The following is a 24089-nucleotide window of genomic DNA, read 5'->3' on the forward strand; positions in this document are numbered from 1 at the left end:
TTCTTGTGAGGTTCTTCTCCCCATGGTTCTCCCTGCACGTTCTGCTCCATTGAAATGGTGATATTGTCGACACCTGCTGGCCGAGTTCGCAACGGCAGTTAGTTTCGTTTCCATAACAACAACGTGTAAACATTTCTGATAATATCCAAATTAATTGTAGAATAAAAAAACAAAACACTCGCAGCTCAACGGTAAGATTGCTCTCTTACCCACATATTATTTTAGCATGGCCTGTTGAAAGCTTTAATAAATGTTGCCTATATAACTTGTAGCCTATTATAACTGAAAATGCCCAAGACAGATGCAACATCTCTGGCAGAGGCCTTCACCCGGTTCCAGTTAGTACGGTGCTCAATATTGTCTTCATATATAATATTTTGCGTTTTTATTCCCATGATTTAATAGTCTATATTTATTTATAATAGAATTCAGGTTAAAAAGAAAGAAATCCATGATTATAATGATGAAATGTGCCAACTAGAAGATAAGAAGCAAAAACTGATAAAGCTGGTAAGTGGTGACTGGTGACCCTAATGTTGGTAAAGATGATGATGGAGAGGAGGAAGGCTAAATTCAAACACATGTATCTGCAGCAGGAGCAGCTGAGAGAAGAGAATACACATCATGTGTGTGAACTAAGTAAACGGATAAAGGAGCAGGAAAGGGACCTTGAGCAAAGACAGGGAGAATATGAAGTGCATGTGAAACAAACAACTCGAGAGAACCTGGAGCTTAAACAAGAGCAAGAGAAACATCAAGAAGGTACCCGAGAGACACAACAAAGTTTTGATGGCATAGTACACTCAAAAACGAAAGTCTGTCGTCATTGTTGGCTTACTTACTCTCCTCTGTGGAACCCACACACACATCTGGTTTACTATCTTTGTAAGGACTCTCCATAGACATAATGGTTATACTGTACAAACTGTATATTCTATCCCCCTACACTGTCCCTATCCATCACAGGAAACATTCTGCATTTTTACGTTTTCAAAAAAAAAAAAAAAAAAAACATGCTATGATTTATAACCGTGTTTACCCATCAATTTAGGTCCCCAGAGTGACACGAGTCCCCATGAGACCTGTGTGCATTCAAGTTTAAGTCCCCACCAGGATAGAAAAACATACACACACACATTATGTATTAGGCCTTCTTTTCAGTTATACCATTCAGTAGTTATGGTCTTTGTTTAATCTTTCAAGCTTTTTTGATAATAAAAAATATTACGCGGGCACATGAATGAAAAAAAAATGTGTAGGAATGAATAAATCATTGCAATATATCATATGCAATATATATATAAAAAATAAGAATAGTCAATTGTGGTTTTCATGGTGATTTTTTAAACCAATTTCATTGGCCTTAATTAATAAGACTTATTCAACTTATTAATAAAACATACCTTCGGCTACCCAGACAGCAACAGTGTTGGCCCAGACCCGGTCCACATCTGGTACACATGGAATCCATGCATGTACCAGATGAGCCCTGGATCTGGGCCAACATGATGTTGCTGTCTGGGTATGTAAGCTAGCAAGCACATGAACCCAGAATATGAACGCTATACACGCAAAAGTTTGACATTATGTTTTTTTCCCATAGAAAACCATGCTTGACATGCAATTTAGCATGTTACGTTCAAATTCTGGTCTCATCATTGCCTGATATATTCATTATTAATAAGGTATACAGTACTGATTCTAATGTTTTATCATGTCCCCACATTTCACATTTAAAGACAAATATGATAGCTTTGTGTTGTGTTCATGAGCTAGTGACGAAGAGCTGGATCTTCTCAGCGAAACAGTTGATCCAGTTCATACGATCTGATCCACATATTGAGCTAGGCCATAGATCACTTTAAATATAGCGCACAACATGTATTGGTATTGACTAGCTACTTTTATACATTGTTGTAATGTAGATGTCTGTGCTTCAGTGAGCTTTTTCTTGTATGGTTTAAGTTGTGTTGTAATATTTGTCGCGTGTGCATTTGTGTGAGAGAGAACTACGCAGTAAACTTGCAAGGCTGCAGGTGCAAGTGGAGGAACTGCAGACGGACATGCAGGAATTGCTACAGTACAAAAACGAGGGCAGCAATAAAGACCATCAAAAGATAGAAAAACTGGAAAAAATGATTGCCTATGCACAAATGAATTTCCAAGAGCTATCAGGTGCGTCTTCCATCTTTAAATATTTTATTATTTTTCATAAAATTGGCACATTTATATATAAAAATATTATTATGTAGCCTATTACCGCCCTAAATAATCTTTCACATAACAGATGTTTACATTTAGCCAACAAGACAAATAAGAGATAGGCTACATTATAAAAGAATTTTATTACATTATCTGGATGATCCATGACTTTTATTTATTTAGTGATAGTTGACTATCACTAAAAAACTTTTGAACTGGTTATTGTAAATTGAATAAAAATGTTTGTGGACCATGTAAACATCTGCTATGTGAAAGAGCTTATTCAGGACAGAACTAATAAAATGATCCATCTACTTGAAATTATTAACATTTTGTAGATGTATGCAATAGCCACTATAACACAGCTATATAACATAACACAAATAATAATTTAATAAATAAAAAAAATCAGAATATTTTCAGAAATCTCTGGCTGCAACTGTTGAAAAAAACAAGCAAACGGAAGCAAAAATCGAGGATAAAAATCAGCTTGCTCTTAAGGTACTGCAGTCTGCCAACACATTGTCTAGTAATATTCTGAGGTACTGAAACTGTCTTTATGTTTCAGAGAGCTGCTGAAAACCTTGATGAACACAGTAAATCATTGATTAGAGAACATATTCAGATGATTAAACAGTTGTGGTCTAGATTTAGGTTTTATCATACTTGCATCCTATCGTGCATGTAAAGATTTATAAAGTGCAGCTAATCTCCCATGTCAGGTTCCCCTGTATATTAAAAAGGTCGCAGTGTTGGAATCCACCGTCCAGCAGTTAGAAAAGGAAAACCTGGAACATATTGATAATCTTTTCAAAATTCGCTATATGGATGATCCTCTGATCAGGTATGAGTTTGATTTTAAAGCTGTGAGACCATAAAGTTTGAATTCATACTAGTGTTCTCGTTTCCCTCAGCCAAGATGATGAATTTCTTGCACAATCTGCTAGAGCTGGATCCCATGACACCCGTAGTATGGATAGGAACATAACGAAAATAAGCCTCGAGGATACATCAGGTAATCCAAACATCGCTAATAATAGCAGTGTTCAGTCTAAGAATAAAAAACAAGACTTAACTGAACACCTGGTCCTTTTTATCTAAGCAGCACTGCCTTCTTATAACCAATAGATGGCACCATAACAGCAGAAATACTAAAACAGTACAGAAGAGTAGCATCACGGAGAAAGCCCTCAATAGCATTCCTATTCATTTAAATGGCAGTAACTCGGTCTCTTGGAAATATGTGATTTGAAATCTTTGTTCATCAATCATTTATTTGATAAAGGGAGCTCAGTTGTGCCATCAGATTGTTTTGAGCCCATCACCAGGATAGTAAGTAACTCTAGCCTGGAGACAGAAATGTGACATGACAACGCTGATTGTAATGGACATTTCTCAAACCTAGGATAGCAACAGTTGGCTGATTAGTTAAGCTTGTAATCTTGAATGTAGAAATATTTTAAGGCCCACAAGAGTTTAATAAACACCTTGAAGTAGCCTATTTTTGAGGACGAAATAGAAAAACTTCACAATGAAGACAACGAGGTTGTAATATTGCAGTTCCTATATGAAACTGCATTTTGCTCACAAAAGGATTGAAATGTAGTCTTTCTTAGTTTTGCAAGCAAACGCAAAGATTTTCGCACAAGTCACTTTTTTAAATCAAGCTTTCTGTTGGCGAGAGCTGCACAATCCCAGTCGCACGGATTCATATTGAAATGACTAGATTTTGCCTGTGAAATTTTGCTGAGCAGTCACAGTTTCTCGACAAAAAACTAGTCATTTCGATAAAAAAAAAAATCCAATTGTGTGGATTCCTGTCACGGTGAAATCTTTCCAGTTGGTCACATGGATTAACCACATTGACCAACAGAAGCTGCTTGGTGTAAATGTGCCTTCTGTGTGAACAATACTTCATTTATCTGTACACTATTGACAACAGCAAATAGACCTTTTATGTCTGGGATTTCCATTAATTAGCACTAAAATTAAACATAGCAATGAGACTTTTATTGTAATCATGTAAGTACAACACTTTAAATAATCTACCACAGTCCAGTATTACCAGTTTGGGAGACTTTTATAGCTCTCTTAATACTGCCACTGTTCAGCCCTCTCTAAATGCTCCAAGAGTAGAGGAAGTCTCGTCATTATACACAATACATTACAGGGCAGCAGTGTTTTCATTAGCGCTCAAAACTTCATGTCCTCAGCAGTTTAAACTTAATGGCCTCTGAGTGCACATCTATAGAGCCAACAGCTACACACAGCAAATACTTATTCACTCATGTCAATTTTATTCCAGCATTGGTCAACAGACCCCCGTATTCCCTCCAGCCGTTAGCTGAAGAGGCTCAACAGGAAAGAGATGCTACCGCCTGTGATGGCACAACTCCTTCCACCCCACCTGACCTCAGCAAGATGTACAGTAGTCAGACTACTTTCACGGTAAATTATACTGCATTCAGACATTGCTAGCTGTATTCACCCCACCTAGTCAAATCCAGAGTGGGGATGGCATCAATAAACAAAGCATGACTAATAACACCACCTCATAGCAGATATTATTCCGGTAAAATACCAAAAAAGGCTCTCTGCCAAAGGCAGCAAATCTTAAATAGGCCCTCTCAGTGGCACATAAGGGAGATAAGGCCTGTGGAAACACTGTGTCTGATTTTCCCACCGCCAGTTCCAGGCATCATGGGCTAGCATATAGATGAAATGAGCACAGATGGGGAACAGTCAATGCCCTTATTAATGAAGGCAAACTTTAAACCCGCTTTAAGCATGCTGCATTTGTGTTTGTGTTAAGAGGCCGATGCATCTGGACTTGATGGGGTGGAAACTGTTGCACGTGATCGGTAAAGCATCCCCTCTGCACCCACCACCGATCAACCCAGTGGATGTGAGCGAGGAGATGTCCTTTGACCAGTTGCAAAATGCAGAGTGGCCGATTACAACAAAGATCATCAATAGAATGTTTCGGCAATCAGCTTCACAGTCTGCAGAATGAGATGTATCTGTACACAACACCTGTGAAATTCAGAAGTTGTAAGAGAATTAAAATACAATGACAATTGTCCTGGATTCCAAAAAACTTTATACACACACACACACACACACACAGACAAAACAACATTATATAAAAAATAATAATAATCTAATCAATAATTAAAAGAAACACTCTGTGGAAGATGCACTTTATTTGAAAATTGCCCAAATACCGCTTCATTTTTTGTTGTTGTCATATAAACAAAATATAATCTGCAGGGATGATGCAGTAAATATGCAAAATCAATGGATAGAAATCACCCCCATATTCAGACCACCCTTTGTGTACTTCCCTACCGGACAGGGCCTGTTTTATGTACACTGAGCACTGATCAACAGTGCCCCCTTTGCTCACACTACAGGACCTACAGCTAGACACTACCGACCCCATCCATTACCGATAGCAACCTGCGTTTCTCACTCACATTTACACACTCGCACCCACAAACACTCACGCAACTGCTTTTGGGTGGCCCGAAAACAAAGGCGACTCTGCACATTCAGGTTGAAAAGGCAGCCATATAACTGTGAAATGTAAAATAATGACATGCCAAGCAGAAAGCAATACAGATCTTCCCCAAATGCAATGCCGCTGAATCACAAATGTAGTGCTTTGCTAAATGCTCCCTCACAACTCCCCCACCACCCACCCGGGGCACAGAACTGACTATGTGGTATAATGATTGGTATATTTTATCCTATGTCCATTACAAATGGAGGGCGGTGAGCATTTGGGCAACAAAGAAATTGCACTAGACATATAACTGCTTCGGAGAATATTTAGTGCTGTATCAGTCAGTTTATAGGTGTCCATTTCCCCCCATTTTTTTATATTATGTATGTGTATGTATATATGTGTATATCTCAATCATAATTCAGTCACTCAAATCCAAATTATACAACCAATCATACCCATATGAACGCATAATTTGAAACACCTCCCTTAAGGAGGAGCTTAAAAGAAAAAAGAAAAAATTCCTCAGAGGGAAAATCATAAATAAATACAGACAATACACAAGGAATGTCTACTGCAAATGTCATAACATAAAAAATAGAAATAATAGAAACCGATGTAATTGGAGATAGTTAAATCAGGTAATGCTTGCTTGATGATCGGTTAAAGACAACTTCCCGATCCCGAGGTTCTTCATTCCATGGAAAAAAAGTGAAGCTGTGTTTGTGAAAACCCACCACATTCCTGCACTCTTTCAACACCCTTGTTTCTCGTTACAGACCCATATCAGTACAGTAACTGTTACCGCGTTAGACAAATTACAAAATGAGAGTGCTGTGTCCTCCATATCTGGGCAAAGTCTTACCCCTCCCAACCCCACCCATCATATCCCATAATGCCCCTCCCACCCCTCCCTCTGATTCCTGTACAGGTTTGTACTGGGGCAGAACTCTCCTTGAAGTGCCAAACTCCAAACTGGAGAGAGATTAAAGGTTTGAGATTTGCCGTAGAATTCATCCTTGGGAAGCGTCAATCCTCCTTCACCTACATGAACTGCATCTGGAATCAGAGAAATGCATTTTACTGATGCCGTCAACAGACATTTGGACTTGTTTCTGCTTCTGACATTTGATTTTATAACACATTATGATAACAGAACCATTGTGACAGTGTCCAGGACAATATGTTTGGATGTTTGTTGGATGACTGACTGAATATTCTGATTTTAGAGTCACAAAATGAACTGAATATGCAAATGCGTCGAGTAAAGCAACAAATCAATGATGAGATGAGTATATGAGGCTGCAACTCGAGATAACCTTCTAAAAAAAAGATTAATTTAAAGGGGTCATATCACTTTTTTTTACAATTTTATTTGAAAAAAAAAAGAGACTAATGCATTAAATAACCAATATTTTCTTAAGCACAAAGTAAACTCCAATTTTCACGTATAGAGTACAGTGAACGACATTATCATCATAAGCGCAGTACGCATGTACTTTACAGCCGGATTTTCTACTGTACACTTAGCTCATGCTATGTAGAGTACGGCAGATGTAAAGTCACAGAGCACCACATACAAAACAGCAGCCGCCTTTTAAAGTTCCTCCTGAACCAAAACAATCAGCTGATGCTGCGTTCACACATAACTACAGTAATTTGAAAGAGATGGAACCCGGCGATGTTATACTCGGATCTGTTAGGGACTTGAATTTATGCGTTTCAAAGGCAACAGCATCAGCGCCAAAATTAATCTGCAGCAGTCAGTGCTCTTTAATTTGTTTATGTTCATTATTATGTGCTTTGACTAGGGGTGTAAATCGGACAGTTAATCACGATACGTTACGATCTCGATTCTCTCGGCCAGCGATAGAATATTTGCCAAAAATTCTACGATACGATAAACGATTCGATGCAGGGCTAGCAGCCTTGTCACATGACCTGAATACTGCGCACTGATTTGCTAAACAGACTTTTCGGGGCTTGTCGTTTTTGCTATAAAACAAACTCGCGTTGCCGTAACGTGCCAAATACGTGCTTTTGTGACAAAGGGTTCAGTCAATGTTGTCAGGCGTCTATTTCAGCGGAGAAAAGTTACGTGATGTGGAGTGTGTCAAAATAAAGGTACCATACATCGATATTTTATGTGGTTATATTTTTTGTTTCTCTGATGATGTATGCCAGACTTCACCTATCAATTACTTGGCTTAAACTCTCCTGCAAACTCACACTCCAAACAACAACCGATGCACAGAACCAAGTCCCCACCCTACATTTTTTTTTTTTTGATAAGAAAAATGAGATCATTCAGATCGTCACAATACTAAAGAAAATATCTGTCGCTACTTCCATTACATTGCAACCTTGAAAGATTTAATTCTGGATGATATGACCCCTTTAAATCCCAGGGAGAACAAAAGCATGCATGATTTCTAAATAAATATCAAGAGTTATTTTTCTTAAGGGGCACTTGGCAACTCTAAGCCATTTCTTCATCATCGCATGTTTTCTCATCAAGCTATAAAAAATAAAAACAGCCATAAATAAAAACTCACTTGCGGCACCTTCCTCCAGCTTTCTACCGCTGCTCATGTGCATTTGTTATTATCGGAGCTGGGCAACTTTATCGTGCGGAGCTATGTCTACAGAGTGGGTATTACACCGCTGTGTGCATCGGTCCATGTTGTGCCATGTCAAATATCAGTCATAATCAATAAACGTAATTTCTTGCTTTTGTACCAATATTTATTTATTGATCCTTATTAATTTCATTTCAAATACAGTTTCTGAATGTTATTTACTGTATATATAAAAACACTTATGTTATTCATGATCAAGTATCGTATTAAATGGAAACTTATTTTTACCATTAGTAATGTGAGGCAAAAGAAGTTAGAATGACGGATAAACTGAAAATCACAGCATTTGAAAGCTGCTATTGATTCATCGAGGCTAAACGTCATATTATCCGACTACGCGTTACTTTACCAACTACTAGCTACGTTCTACCTTACAAACAAATGGTGCAAAACGCGTGGACTTTACGTTACAATTTAAAAATGAATTTACGAACGGCTGGTGCAACCCGACCCAGGTTATTAAACTCATTGAAATGATTTCTAAACGGTTTTATTAAGTTGAAAAAGTTGTCAAGTGCCCCTTTAAGTATTGAAGCACATTGAAAAACAGGGGTAAGAGGGGTATTTGACAATAGAAACAATAACGAAGCAAGAAGCGCCAATCTCACACACACACACAGCAGACATGCTGTACCTAAAGACGCTCTAAAGGAAATCCTTCAAAGACAGCTGTGCAAAAGGGTCCTGTCCCGGAGCTCTGAGAGGGCTTGAACTGGAAGGACTAGAGGCTGTAGAGAGCTAGTTTAGAAAGAATGAGAAAGATTGAAGGGGTCCGAGGACTGCCACACACACACACACACGAGGAAAATTCAGAGCCAGACAGGCTAGAGAATAAAAGAGGTTCAGAAAGAGAAAGGGTGTTTGCTAGCCACTAAAATCCTTCTCGTTCTGCAAGGCTGCAGCATGGTACTGATTTCCTGTGCAAACATTACTACAGAAATGAAGCAGGAGTGGCGGGGAGCACCATATGTATTTCGAGCTAAGATTTAGGTCCGATTGTGGAATACATATGCTTCCCCAGAGATGTGTGAAGGCCACCATGCTAGCTTTCATATTCAGAACAGTGCTGCGATGGCACATGAGGATGAACTAACTAACAGCACATTCTGAATAAAGCCTCTAGAGCGGCTATTAGAATAGAGCGTGATCAGTCAGGGTTGAGCTGATGGCTTTATTCCGAAAAGAATCATGGGGCTGGATAAATGCAAAACTCCAGAGACCTATGGATAACTACTGTGCTCTAAAATGGGCAAATATGATTGGATTAAGGTGTGGTCACATTGCCAAAATTGCTGTCTACACAAAAAATTGCCTTTGAGGTTCAAGTAAATACATTTGTAAAATTAATATATGGGCTAAAGGAATATATTGTCTGTTATCTATGTGAGGAATCAGAACTCACACAGAAATCACTTTAATTTGGGAAAAGTGGCAAATTTGTATGACCAACTTGAAATCTGTGTGGGGAAATCCAGATTGTGTGAATTCCTTTAAAAATGACTGGATTTTGTCAACGAAAATTCACCAACTCAACAACAGTAAACCTGACCACACCTTAAGGCTTCCAAATTTGATTTGTAACCTTATTATGTGTGAGGTTATACCTGTGCCCCTGAGATTGGGCCAAAGGGATTGGCCGGCCGCATCACAGGCTGCGTGTACATCATGGTAGGCTGTGTCATCATGGTCATGGAGCCCATTTGAGGAGCCTAGAAAGGAAATAAAACTAAACATTAAAGGGGTAAAGAAACAGAAAGCAATGTGCAATATCATGACTTTGTAATGTCATGAATTTATGGGACAGAGTGTTAGCATCTGGAACTTTAAATGCCGATGGTTTACAGAGTTCCTCTGTTCACATTGTGTTTGACAGTACTGACACTCAGCAAAGAGGAATGTGAGCCTGTCTGAACTCAATGTTCTCATCTGATCAGACTAAAGTTACTGTTTAACTCCACCTGAGCTACAGAGCGCACAGCAGACAGGAAAAGTTACACACAGAAACCACAGAAAGGGGGGGGGGGGGATTCTTTGGAGCAATTCATATTTTTCTATATTAGTTCGAACTCTTAACAGAAAAACTGAGGTAAATGCAGGATTTGGACAGGAGAATCTAAAACGTATGAGTCATAATAGCAGTTATGTAAGTGCAGATGCTGTTATTGCTTCATTGCGAAAAGCGTCATTGACAAAGTGCCTCTCTTTTAACCATTAACCATGGCCTGCGCTGCTTTACCTGTATGGCTTACTCAACCTCTATTATCAAGTATCTCTAAAAGAAGAGAGGAAAGGAAAGACTCAGTGTTGATTATAGATAAAAGCTTAATGTGCCCTCTTCAGTCCAAGTGGATTTAGATGCAAATGATAACAAAACTAACAATGCATTCAATTGTATTATAATTTAAAATATAAAATTAAATTATCAAATTAAAATATATTTTTATAGTTAATAATAACAACAACAAGAATAGTGATTATTATAAATATTTCTTATCAAAAATAAAAATGACAAATGTAAAATTATTAATAATTATTAGGTGCTACATCAGGATCTCTTTCATACTTTAATTAATAGAATTCAATGATAATTTAAAACATAATTAATGAAATTGTTTTATTAAAAATAAAACGTAATGTATAGTTTAACTAAATAAGTAGCTACACCAGAATTATAACATTGGTTCCCGCTCATGCTTAAAGGGATACTTTAGGATATAGCATTAAGCTTTGTATTAGTAGAAACCTGTAGTATTTTCAAATTACCATGCCGTCCACTCTCATATCCCACTGAGACGAGAGATTTATGTATTTTTTGCCTGGAAAAAATCCTCCGATGACGCAAAAATCGTCATTTTTTGTCATCAGAGGATTTTTTGGCCAGAGGCTAAAGTCCCGCATGTTCTCAACCCGCCCATAGAGGGCGATCTCACTCATAGAATGTACACATAGTGTCAGCCATCTTTTTTTGTAGTAGTTAAACAACAAGTCTGTAGTAGCCTAGACTTGTTGTTTAACTACTGCGCTCTGTTACAGGTAGGCGTGGCCTCCTAGGGCAGTGAAGCAAGTGCATTCTGGGAGTTGTTGTATTTCATCCACATAAGCCAAAAATACATTTTCTGCCTTTTCTCAGTCTAGAAAGCTCCAAATTTAAAAATAATTTCTCATTTCTTCTACATAAATTACTCATTGTAAATACACATTCATCTTTCCAGAGGTGACGTATCCCTTTAATAAATAAGTAAACAAACACTAGACCAAGCTTACACTGGGGAAAAAGTTTTCAAGAACATTTGAAAAACACTCAATGATGCCCATGTTTTTTTCTTAAAGCTAAGGGCTCATGGATGAGAAAGCAATGCAGAAAAACCAACAAACGTGATGAATAAAAAAAGTCTCTGTATCGTTGACCTGCACTCAATGAAGAGGTGCTTGGAGCTCTAGAGCCCTTTATCGTGTTCTGCACACCCACACTACACGGGTGCGGACCGACAGCATCACTGCAGTCTCCGAATATACAGGAGTACAAAAGATAATACTTCTGACACTGATGGAGTGAGTAATGCAGTAATTTCTACTCACCATTGTGTATCCCATCATTCCTGTGGGCGTTGTGGCAGGAAAGGCCATGACTGAGGGAGCCTAAGAGGACACATTCGATGTTAGAACAGAAATACCACAGGTGAAACATCACCTTTTTTTTTCTTTAGCATGAAAGAGCGATTCTTCTGAACACCTTAAGTGAGAAATTTCCACTCGTGCAGCCATGAGATCACAACTACCCCAGACACGCCATCTCAGTTTCCACGTCTACACACGGCGCTCGGTGAACAAAGGCAACTTTGTGCAAGTGGACTAACAGAATGCTCTTTTTCAAAATGTATTTTACGTTTCTCTCTTCATAGTCGCTCACATCTGGGAAACATTAAAGATGTCTTTACACACAGAGCATCAAAACAGGAATATAGGCAAGGAGATAAAGAGGAAGAGAGTGAGAAAAAGTGTGCATGTGTGTGTGACCTCTTTGAAGGCAGAGTGATTAGTTGCAGGTGCAGAGCTCTGGTGGAAGAGAGAAGCTCTTTGTGAAGGAGCTGTGAGAGTCTCAAGGAGGCTTTCGGTAGCCACAGACACACTATTATTTCCCCTGGTGCTTCGCTCCTCTGAACGGCCTCCGAAATTCAATGATGGTGACCAAATGACCAATAAATTGTTAACTAAACTTTTTTATCGAACACAGGGTAATTTACCCATGAACTGACGACTTCTGAAAAAGCAGGGGACATTGTTTTGATGTCATAAAACCCTTTATGAAGAAATGTAATTAAATGACATTTAATTGGCCCTGCTTAATTTCCCTATAAATTCAACAAAACGACAGTAGAGGCTTCTATATTTTTACAAAAATATTTTTCAAGTAAGTGCTGTTCTTTTAAACTTTATATTAATTTAAACAAGACCAAACTTGAGTATATATTCCAAAGCATTCTTGAATTACAACAATTTAAGTGTGAATAGTGCATTTAAACACCCATTCTCAAAAAGGGGGGTGACGGGTAAAGGAATCCTTTTATATATATATATATATATATATATATATATATAAACATCACAATAATTTTCAACATTGATAAGAAATGTTTCTGGAGCACTAAATCTGTAAGTTAGAATGATTTCTGAAGGATCATGAGACACTGAAGACTAAAAAGTAATGTGTTATGGCAAAAAAACAACAACTTTGTAATAAGTTAAATATATATTAAATGGTTTTAAATTGTAATAATATTTGAGAATATTATGGTTTTACTATACGTTTGATCAAATAAACATCCTTAGTGAGCATACTTATTTTGGGGAGTTTTAAAGTTTTACAAATTCTCTGAACACAGTTGTGAATCTATCTGAACTAAACATTGTGTGCTTTTGTGTATATCACACTGAAACAGAACAGATTGAAATTAATCTCAAGGTTAATATGCTGGCAGAGTTGTGGAATCTTATTGTAATACAAACGGTGCAATGTAAACATGGAAATGTAAACTTGTATCTAGATTAGGGTAATCGAACAGTTCAGCTGTACTGCATTCTTAGGAGAAACATTTAACTCTGCAGGATTTAATGGGACTAAATCATGCTGATGTACTTCTAAATCCATCAATATCCTGTTTAAGAAAACAAATCTCTGGTGGAAGTGTTTCCATCAGAACGTTTACCAAGCCACATTATGGATCAGAATCAAACAGTTGGTCGTACCTTGTATTGGACTTTGCACAGTCCAGTAAACCCTGCACTGGAAACACTAACCCATTGATCCACACCAAAATGACTACAGTTGTTTGCTGATGGTGATAAACAAATGAAACCGATGAGGAAAGGGTAAAAGAGGAAGAGAGCTGTCAGCCATGCCGAGATTACATTTTGTTAGATCAGCTTTTGATGGGTTTCAGCGCAATTTTGGTCACTCACTCAAACACACACACACACACAGGTCATAAACTGTGACCAAAGCAAATGCGGTGCGGTGGGGTTAATAATCTCATGCGTTTCAGAGAAACGTTCAACTCAACAATTAGACTTACGTATGGTGGGAAAATCATGCCGTTCTGTTTATCCCCCGGACAAGAACAGTTACACAACGCAACAAACACAATTAGAGGACATATAACAAACTAACATCTCGCATTGTGAGCTCACACAAACACATTGTAAACACAGACAAGACAATACATTCAGGCTGTTTCTGAGGGTGGATTACAGCTCTGTTCCAAAAGCTAATGTGCAGCATACCTAGACAAGTAGGCAGCAAAATCATGTTGCTTCATAAGATTCTTCAATGTGGTCAAAATAAAGGCAGAATTGCATATATATTTCAGAAATAAGGCAATGCCAGAATGCATTGTGACAACTTTAATTATTATAAAAATAATAATAATGATATGTACTGATTGAAACTAGTACTACTCATTCACACATATCCAACATTTGTTTAAAGTATCAAGTTATTAGCTAAGCCAAATGCTAACTTCAAAGTGTATGTATATGGAAAAGTATAACAGTTGTACCCATTCAGAAATTGTTAAACAAGAGATGACACAAGAGCACCATCAAAGTTATTCACAGTTAATGATAAAAAGATGAAGTAAATGAAATGCATCAAGTCATAGTTCCATTACATGACAATAAAATCTGAGTTTCAAAGAGACAGAAGTTTCTATCGATCATTGTACAACTACAGAACAAATATTAGCTAGCCATTTTGTGTCTGTATACATCGTCATCCAATCATTGGACTGCCATTTTAGTCTCATGAAATTAGTTTTTGCTAATGTACAATGCTTAGAAGCTAGCTCCCCATGTAGACAGCGAGGCAGCTCATCAGGGTTTGGAACAGAGCCCATGTTTCAGAATCAGTGGAGGATCTCCGACTATTGGTTTATGACAGCTGTAGCATGAGTTTTGTTTCATTTGAGTAAGAGAAAGCACATATTGTTTCCTCACCATGGTGGCAGGGTTCCATGTTGTGGACGGAGCCATCTTTGGTTGCCAGTTGGTTCCTCCAGTCAACTTCTTCTCTCCGGGTTGAATCCAGTGGATGTCACTGAGGAGGAACAGAAGAAACAATCATGATAAAGTTTGAAGAACACAATGAATTTAGATTGAGATGAACCGTAAATGTTCATACTTCTTCATTGTTCCATTTCCAATACCGAGATCTATAAAAATACAATAAAAGAGAGAAAAACTAGTTAGGACTATGCTTTTTTTACCATCCTATATCAATAAATAGCATGAAAGTTGCTGTTCCTGATTATTAAAGCCAGAATACAGACAGGGCTGCATGATTTGGGGGGATTTTGATTACTATAAACCAAGCTGCTCTGAGACACTGAAAACAGGATCATGAGCATCAAGCCAATTTTATTTCAATTAATCGTGCAGCCCTAATACAGAGAGTTTGCTTGATGCAACAAGAACAGGACGCTTACTGCCCACAAGGTTGGCCAGAGAGGAATCCAAGTCATCGGAAACCAGTTTGCCAGCTTGGGCGCTGGGCGTCAGGCCCTGGTTGGGAGAGGCCACTGTGGGTTTCAGGAGGCCACCTAAAATATCATCTTAAACAAACAGAGGAGAGGGAATGGGAGAGGGATAAAAGACGCAGACAACACACACAAACACAAAAAGCACAATTAGGTTGGTTGGGTGGAGTAAGCGGCAGAGCAATGTTGAAGGACTGAAAGTGAAAAAAATGTGCAGTCAACTCACCCAGACATGCAGTGCCATGCAAAGCCAGCGGCCCAAACAGATCAAACCACACAGTGAGAGGAGAAAAAGAGGACAGGATGAGGAAGATCCCAAAACATGACTGCAATTTAATGGTGGTCTTATTTTGACACAGATAATATAGCAAGAACCCTTGCATCAAGGCTCAATGTTATAGAGTGCTAACCACTGCACCAACTGATATCCTGATTTCAAACCAATCATGGGTTTATATCAAAACTAAGACTTATTTATAAGACAAATTAATGCTAGAAGGTTGTTTTATGAGAAGTCAGTGCAGAGTAGTAAGATGCGTGTTTGAAAAGCAAGTTCCAAACATGCAGTATTGAGAACATGACACAAAAGAGATCAAGGCTTAATCACACTGTGATCCCTTGTCATATGAAAATCACACATCTAGCTGAAGCATGGTTCAAAGATCTACTCCATAAAGGGTCTGGGTCCCCAAAACACATTGGCTTTCAGCTGTGAGATGGATGTGAAGCATCATGTGGAGAGATAAGCAATGAGTGAGTCATAGGAACTGGGTTACATCTCCCTTACCAGTCGAGTCTGTGCTGTTGGCGGCCGACTTATTGCCGAACACGGAGTCAAAGTCGACATTAAGGCCTGTCGAACTGGGAGGCTGGGCGGCGGGAGGTGCAGAGAACCCTGTGTTAGAGGAAACAAGGTCAGACCTAAAAAAACAACTACAGGCTGGTTCACCTACACGTTATGGCTGGAAAAATACCAGAAGTGTCATTTTAAACTGGTTAATGTTTTCTTCCAGTTCTTGTGTAATGCATAATTGCCATCATTCATTTAAATTAATCATTTCTGTTGTAGCCGAGAGACTTCCAAAAATATTAGCTGTTAAAGGGATAGTTCACTTTGAAATTACTTTTTTTTTATTTTTTTTATTTATATTAATGGTTTCCACAGTAGTTTTAATTGTGATGTTTTTAGGTCAAACCGTTCTTGTCTGTCAGTCATATAATGGAGGTCTATGGTCACCACCTAAAAGAGCATGCACAGAGAAGTCCAAATTATACATGATTTAATGACTCCTAATGTTAGTACACATTGATGGCCTAAACACGAAAGGAGCGGTTTGTGTGAGAAAACGAACAGTATTTATATAGTTTTTACCTCTTTTAACCACAGCCACGTCCAAGTAATCTGAGGGCACAAACCGTTTTCTCACACAAACCGCTCGTTTCATGTCTTAGGCCATCAATGTGTACTTACATTTACAAGTCATTAAATCATGTATAATTTTGACTTCTCTGTGCATGCTCTTTGAGGTGGTGACCATAGACCTCCATTTTATGACTGATAGACAAGTACGCTTTAACCTAAAAATATCCAAACTGCGGAAACAAAGACACCGCCCTTGAGGTAAGCTAAAACATACCAAAACTTAATTTCAAAGTGAACTATCCCTTTAAGCACGCAATATGATTATAGCAGGTAGCAACAACAAAAAAGCAGCTATTTAACTTTAACCAACAACAGCATCAACTTCATCATGCCAACCTATCCTGTCTGAAAAAAGCTCCTCATTTATCCCCCTTCTTCATTGTACCTGTAGTTTCAACTACTATCCTAAATGACTATGCGCTATTTGAGGTAAAATAACTAATAAAATAAACTAATTGTAAATTATTTTCAATTTTTTTATTAAATAAATTATGATATTTAGTGTAATTAAATTAAATATGCAAAATCAAATATAAACATTAAATGAAAAAAAATGTTGTTGCCTTGACAACTATGTGAAATCAAATTAAAGTTGAAATGAAATTAAACTTCCAACCTGTTCCTACCAGTTCAACAAAAGCACACCAGCAAATGGAACAAAAAAGGACAGGAGACAGCTGTAGGACACAATAAGATAGAGACAGGCTGGAGGAACGACACCTACCTCCGAATAGTCCAGCTACAGCGGAGGGCTCAGAGTGGAAGAGAGGAGTGTTAGGGTAGGCAGCCGGAGAGCAGAAGGAGTCTGACAGGCCCAGAATAAAAGCACAGGATAGCCAGAAATTGGAAAATTAGTCAAGTGAGACAGGAAAATGTAATAAAGAAGCCAAACTAATATCAGGAAAGAAATTATATAAAGCCTGTATACTCTATATTTAAGTTAATTTTTTGGGGGGAGTTAAAAAAAGCACTCAGAGGGGAACCCACGGGGAAAAAAATGTCACTATGTTTCCTGAGGTCAGAAAACATAAAATCACACTGGGACGTCTGTACCTGAGAGGAAGCAGCCCATCCGAGCAGAGGGCTCGACGGGTGACGCAACCGAACTGCTCGAATCAATAAAGGGATTGTAATTATCTGGAGAACCAAGAAATGAAATTGACATTTGGGAAAAACTTTAAAACTTAACACTCTAAGGATGGGAGAAATCGAAAAGGCTAAAGGAAAAGGGCAGCAAAGCACAACCAAGCAGGTTTTTGACTAAGGTGGTCAAGAGACCATCATACTGACCCATAAAGAAAAAAAAAAAAATCACCATATAAAAAGAGATTATTTGAGGTTAAGTGGGGGCAAAAAGGACCAAACACAAATAGGGCACATACTTTTAAGCAGTTAATTTGTACTTGATAACAGCCATTCTCACTCTCGATCACACTCTTTTATTCATATTAGATCAGCATTACTTGACCATAAAAGCCGAGTCACCATATTACAGCTGTACAAACACAAACACGCTTTACAGTAGCAACAAAACATCTGTCTGTCACGCTCTCAAATATGTTATTGTTCGCTTCAAGAACATAATAAATAATGTCCTCAGCATATAACAAACTCACAGAAGCTAAACTTCCTTTATTGCTTTGACAACCATAGAAAGCCATACACACATTCACAAACACACTGGCTGTTTTTCAAAACCTAAGCTGGGTTCAGAAAAGAATACTTCTATTACCATCTCTGCAGTATTGCATATGAGAATATTATAAATTATAATTTAGCATGATCTACACTTGCCAAAATATGCAGTATACAACCCAAGTACACTGCAAGAATCAACGTCTCCCACAATGCAATGCGTTTGACGATCCATTTTTTTTGTTATTTTCTTGTCACTGCCGTTGTTGTGTATCAACGAATTGAAAATATTGTACATCTGCCAATCATGAAATTACTTTTCTCCCCATTTTCGATAACTAAAAAGCAATTAATTAAGACATTGGGCCCTATCATACACCCGACGCAATGCAGCGCCATCTGCGAAGCAAGTGTTTTTTTGCTAGATTCAGCCCGACGCAACTATCTTTTTCACGTCCTGTGCCACGTTGTTTAAAGACCAAATGCATTTGCACACATTTGTGCGCCCAAATTAAATGCTGGTCTTTTTATTTGTTATTTAAATAGCAAGTTAGTAATGTGTGCCTTTAGGCAGGTCCACAACGTCTGTACAGTAGATCGTTAAAATAAGACCCTTAAAGTCAAGTCATAACGTTACTATATATTCTATATAAAACATTTAATGCTTGGAGTGTTTTACAAACTATTTAACAAATTAGTATGTGAAATTTAATTAATTTTTTATGAAAACAATGCATTCAGTAGTATACCCTGCATACAACTTATGCAGTATTTTATTTAGCTCTGCCTTTTCAGACAGCCTTTTTGGGCATTATGGGCGCATTTGAAGTTGAGTTAGATCTAAAAATACTGTCTAGGTAGGCAGCTCACTAGGTTGAGTACACAGCCGATATGAACTCCAGACACACGTATCAGATATGTTAAGGGTTAACTCGGGTCACTGACCAGCTGGTCTTTGTACACTTGATGTGGTGGAGCATTCAGGAAAAAAAATATGAAAAAGGAGAGAAAACAGACTAGCAGCAGCGGGCGAAAGAAAGCAAACCGTGCACTACATGAGAGAAAAGAACAGCCGTTTACCACCGAACATTTCATGACTGGGTGTCCTAGAGGGAAAACTAACAGCATCTGAAGACACAACAGGCAGATGGACAGGATCAACAACAGGTTTTGTAAGGAAAGGATTTAAGTTTGGAATGGAGTCGTCAACAGCCTCTGTAGACATGAAAGGATCTACACGGCCAAAGACAAGACAGAAACAGAAAATAACAAGAAGAGGTTAGAAAGAGAGAGAGAACATGCAAACAGAGACTAACAGACAAATGAGGTGGAGTCTGTTTGGTCTTTGGATACTTTCAGATGTAAATAAACTACCATCGCACTGGACTGAATGACACAGGTTGTAATGTATATGTAACATAAATCGTGCATCTAAGCTAAATGGACAGGAATGAATCAGGACAAATATTAGAATGCATAAAATTGTATTTGACTGGCAATCAAATACATTGAGCAAACCTTAGTGTGATTTGCAGCTTTAAAGTTGTACTAAAATGATTAAATGTATACACATTTATGCACACAATATAAAACATTATTATTGTTATTTATTGTAAATTTTTAAAAGCTGTAAAATCCATATTTATTTATTTATTTTACTGGTTATGCACAAGGTCCAATAAAACTTTAGCCTTATTTGCAGCTTTAAAATTGTACTAAATAATAATAAAAAAATACATATTATTGTTATTAACATTTTTTTGTTATTATCATTATTATTGTAGTACAACTTAGCCCTCAAACCGTATTCACTTTGTAGCCCTTAATCATGTAATTGTGGACAAATGTGGGCACAGAGGACTCAGGTGTGTGATCCTAATTTTTATTTATTATAAATGTTATATCACTGTCTATCCATTTAAGGTGTTTTTTTTATTATTATTTTGGGGGTATTTTTGAATTTATTTACTTCAAAAAGTACCATATTTTCTATGTAAATTATGCTTATTTTTATGTTTTATTTTTTTTAACTACATTAAAATACCATTTTAATAAGTTTTTAGAGCTAAAACCTAAAGTTGAAGTGACTTTGCTGTCACCTGGTGTCTTATTTAGTCTAATTTTAGAATGCTCTAAATTAGTTTTTCCCAATCATTTCTATGAGTGCCCTTTTTTTTTTGCCCCCAGTTTTTTTTTCCTCACCGACTTAAAATTGTAGAATTGAGTCAAACAAACTGATGTGTGTTCAGGAGGCAAACTTAGGAAAAGTGGCCATGTATTGTACCGCTCAGATCAAGGGAAGTTTTTAAAAAAAAATAAATCAAAACTATTTTGCCCACATTTGTCCAGAATACGGTTTTAGGGATAAACTTTGGAATAGCCAGTACATTTTTTTTTTAAGTAAACAATTAGCCTGACATATTTTAATTAAAAATAATAATACACACCAGATTACATATTTTTGTTAATTAAGTACAAATTTACAGCTGAAATGCAGCTTATATTTTCTACAATATTTAATTAAAGTTTAAAAAAATAATCAAATATTGAGTTCATGTTGTATATAATATATATATCCCAAAATCCAATGTGAAATTTAACGCATCTATAAATAGCCAAGTATACCTCTTCTAAATATAATTTTCACTGTTAACCTAATATTAAAGGATTTTTATTCCAAGACTTGGAATATGTTCAAGTCGAAAGATTCACTTTTACAAGAAGTTCTTTGTGTGCGACAACCCAACTTTAGATTTAGTCCATTATCTTGGAGAAGTGTGGCCAGGATAGCCATCTAAAATGCCTCATTTCGAGTTCCACAGAATGAATCGAGTCATATGGGTTTGGAACAACATAGGGATGAATAAATGATTACAGATTTATTTTATTTTTAGGTGAGATATTCCTTTAAATGCAGTAGGACATGACAGCGCTCTGGTGTTGAAAAGTGTAAAGCCTGCATAAAACTCCAACGAGCTTCAACTCACATCAAGATAATCCATCTGGAAAAGTTTCCGAGCCTGTTTTACGTAGTATAATTCAATAAACACTGAAAGCTGCGGACATTTCTGGATCTGCCTGGCTAATATCGGAAACCAATATTACCCCAGTGCCATCAGGTTAAATATCATGTTAATCACAGCCATTCAGCTCTCTTGGTTAAAAAATTAGCACCTCATTTAACAGTTTAGATGTTATTTAGATGCATGCAACAAAAACACGGTTTCTTTCCTAAAGGATAAAAATCCAGAGGGAAAATTCATGGCTTCAGAGGAGAAGGCTGTTGATGTAAGCTTGATTTCTTTGAGATACATATTAATGCGGATCTGTGAGTTCCTGTGGTGTGACCCGCTCACCTCCCCATGTGTTGGCTGAAGGCAGGCCGGTGGAGAGAGGCAGGGAGGGCTGGAACGCGGGCTGCAGGTCCAACAGATCGTTCGGCACCTTCGGAGCACTGGAGCCAGACAAACACACACACACACGCATCACATTAATGTCTTCCATTAAACGGCAGTCGAAGCACCAAGCATTTCACAGTTATATGGCAAAGACAAACTTGGCATGTTGATTTGAAGTGCTTAAAGTGGAGACTTAGGGAGTTGAGGGGAAATTCACATGCAATCAATACCTCCTTCACAGCCAAATCCAGTCTGGGCAGGAATTCATACACTTACAGCACAAACAAGAGAACCGGAGACTGATTTTAAACTTTCTTTTTTTTTCACGACAGCAGAGATTAATCTGATTTGAAACAAAGCCCTAACTGCAAGTATAATGGTAATGATCGTCTTAGCAAGAACCATTAATAACGCATGTCCCCGTTCCTCTTTGGATGACATCATCATTATAAGCACATACGCCTGTAACGTAATTGCGGAGTTGAACTTGCCGTCACTGTGTAGTCCTGCATGGAACCCTAATAAAACACTGAAAGCTAAAGATTGATGCCAAACGATTGCACATGTGCACTCATGCACCAACTGGGAAAATAATCACTACCAGCCGTGTCTCATCCGAACAGAAAGACTGTGGAATCCATCATCAAATACACAGCAATTAGTTCTGGCCACAATCTAACTGGCTGAAAAGCATTTGAACTTTGCTGTTATTTAAAATCAAAATAAATTGCAATCCCAATATTTCACAATGGGACATTTTAAATTGTACAGTATAAAAATAAATAAATAAATAAAATATGTAAAAATTACCATTTATATTATAATACAAATGATGTGTAGCAATTCAAATTATATTCAACAAGTAGACAATAATACATACAAATGCATTACATATAAATTGCTCAAAAGTTTGTTGTCAGTGAGATTTTTTTTTAAAGGGGTCATGAACTGGCTTTTTTGAAAAAAAAATGTATTGTTGTCTGAGGTCAACTTATGACGGCATGTTTATTGCTCGGTAGCTCGATCCGGTTTGTCTTCACGAGGTAGGCCTATGTTATTTAGCTATGCGTGTAACGCGCGAATCGGTGGGCGGGGCTAACGGCCGTGTTGAAGTAGGCGTTAATCTTCTTCTACAGGGGTGGTGTTTTATCCTCTTTGTCGTCATAGTTCCCTACTTTGAAAAACTAGTCGTTTTCTAAACCTGGTGTCAATAAAAGCTTTTATTGGACTAACAAGGACGTTTTCAGTTCTGAAACTTACAGGATATTCTTATATGATGACCTCTTAGATGTCAAAAGCTCAAGGAAAATTTGATTTCTCAGTTCATCACCCCTTTAATGTATTTGAATGTAGTGTCTTCAGCTCACCAAGGCTGCATTTAATTGATCAAAAATATAGTAAAAACAACAATATAAAATATATTCCACTTTAAAATCATGTGAAGTGATCCTTCAGAAATTATTCTAATATGCAGATTTCAAAAAATAATTTTTTTAATCAATATTGATGAAGTAGTGCCGCTTAATATTTTACTGAAAACTGTGATGCATTGTATTCTCAGGATTCTTTAATGGATATAAAGTTCAAAAGAACAAAATTTATCTGACAGAAATTTGTGTAACATTATAGCTATTTCTGCTGGGAAAAAAAAAAAAAAAAAAAAAAAAACAGTTTGAGGCACTCACCCCAATCTGTAAATATATAAAACTATTACCTGTTAGCAAAGCTACTGGATGTGGAGAACAGGTCAATGGCGTGGGCGGTACTGATGGTCCCCGTCGCCGTCGAAACAGGAGATGCTGCAGTTGTGGAGGATATGGAGGGCTTCTTGGACAGTTCCTTCAAACGCTGCTCCTTGGTGTTGGTAAAACCAAACAGGTTAATTGCCTTGTCAATCGTGTATGCTCCAATATAATCAGGTTTTATAATAAACTGATGCAGATAGTCGTTATGCACCTTAAGTGCTTTTAATCGAGCCTGTTCCTCCTCCAGAGCAGCCTGCTTTTCCCTCTCATCAACTTTGGTGAAAGAGATACCCGTGTTGGCCAAGGAGGACACCGCATTGGACAGCGTACTGGCTCTGAGTGGAAAGACAGACAGAGGACCTTATACAGTTAACATGCCACTGTTGGGTTGCATCCACAAGGGTTGCATTAGAGGGAATCAGCGCTACTAGCATTGGCACAGAGCACATTTTTACTGCTTCCGCTACAGGAACCAACTTTGACTCTTTTTGTGGAAATCCAGGGACAATGT

At 37.6% G+C, this 24089-nt stretch overlaps 2 protein-coding genes across 18 annotated transcripts in view; one reads left to right on the forward strand and one right to left on the reverse strand.

Annotated features, from left to right (window-relative positions):
* Window positions 1-288: 288 nt before the first annotated feature.
* On the forward strand, window positions 289-5752 carry ccdc83 (coiled-coil domain containing 83). The gene is given in 10 exon segments (XM_089126565.1): window positions 289-338; window positions 426-510; window positions 594-762; window positions 2008-2175; window positions 2615-2703; window positions 2771-2838; window positions 2903-3046; window positions 3117-3217; window positions 4508-4650; window positions 5015-5752. Coding segments are annotated over 10 exon segments (1260 nt in total). The 3' UTR covers window positions 5258-5752.
* The window catches only part of picalma (phosphatidylinositol binding clathrin assembly protein a), a 39275-nt gene continuing 20574 nt past the window's right edge, over window positions 5389-24089 (reverse strand). For 2 of the 17 annotated variants that reach the window (XM_089126409.1, XM_039675802.2), the window contains exons 11-25: window positions 23790-23913; window positions 23548-23687; window positions 21792-21889; window positions 19516-19668; window positions 17854-17937; window positions 17525-17605; window positions 16165-16272; window positions 15327-15452; window positions 15023-15053; window positions 14839-14938; window positions 13920-13943; window positions 11926-11985; window positions 9951-10055; window positions 8981-9084; window positions 5389-6766 (exon numbers count right to left, since the gene is read on the reverse strand). In XM_089126409.1, the coding sequence (XP_088982535.1) occupies window positions 8992-9084; window positions 9951-10055; window positions 11926-11985; window positions 13920-13943; window positions 14839-14938; window positions 15023-15053; window positions 15327-15452; window positions 16165-16272; window positions 17525-17605; window positions 17854-17937; window positions 19516-19668; window positions 21792-21889; window positions 23548-23687; window positions 23790-23913 (1327 nt within the window). In that variant the 3' untranslated portion in view covers window positions 5389-6766; window positions 8981-8991. The remainder of the gene's footprint in view (window positions 6767-8980; window positions 9085-9950; window positions 10056-11925; window positions 11986-13919; window positions 13944-14838; window positions 14939-15022; window positions 15054-15326; window positions 15453-16164; window positions 16273-17524; window positions 17606-17853; window positions 17938-19515; window positions 19669-21791; window positions 21890-23547; window positions 23688-23789; window positions 23914-24089) is intronic. The other 15 variants (XM_089126410.1, XM_089126413.1, XM_089126411.1 and 12 more) reach the window with 15 other exon arrangements.

This window comes from Pimephales promelas, chromosome 23 (genome assembly GCF_988280905.1).
Source record: "Pimephales promelas chromosome 23, fPimPro1.hap1.1, whole genome shotgun sequence".
Taxonomy (NCBI): Eukaryota; Metazoa; Chordata; class Actinopteri; order Cypriniformes; family Leuciscidae; genus Pimephales; species Pimephales promelas.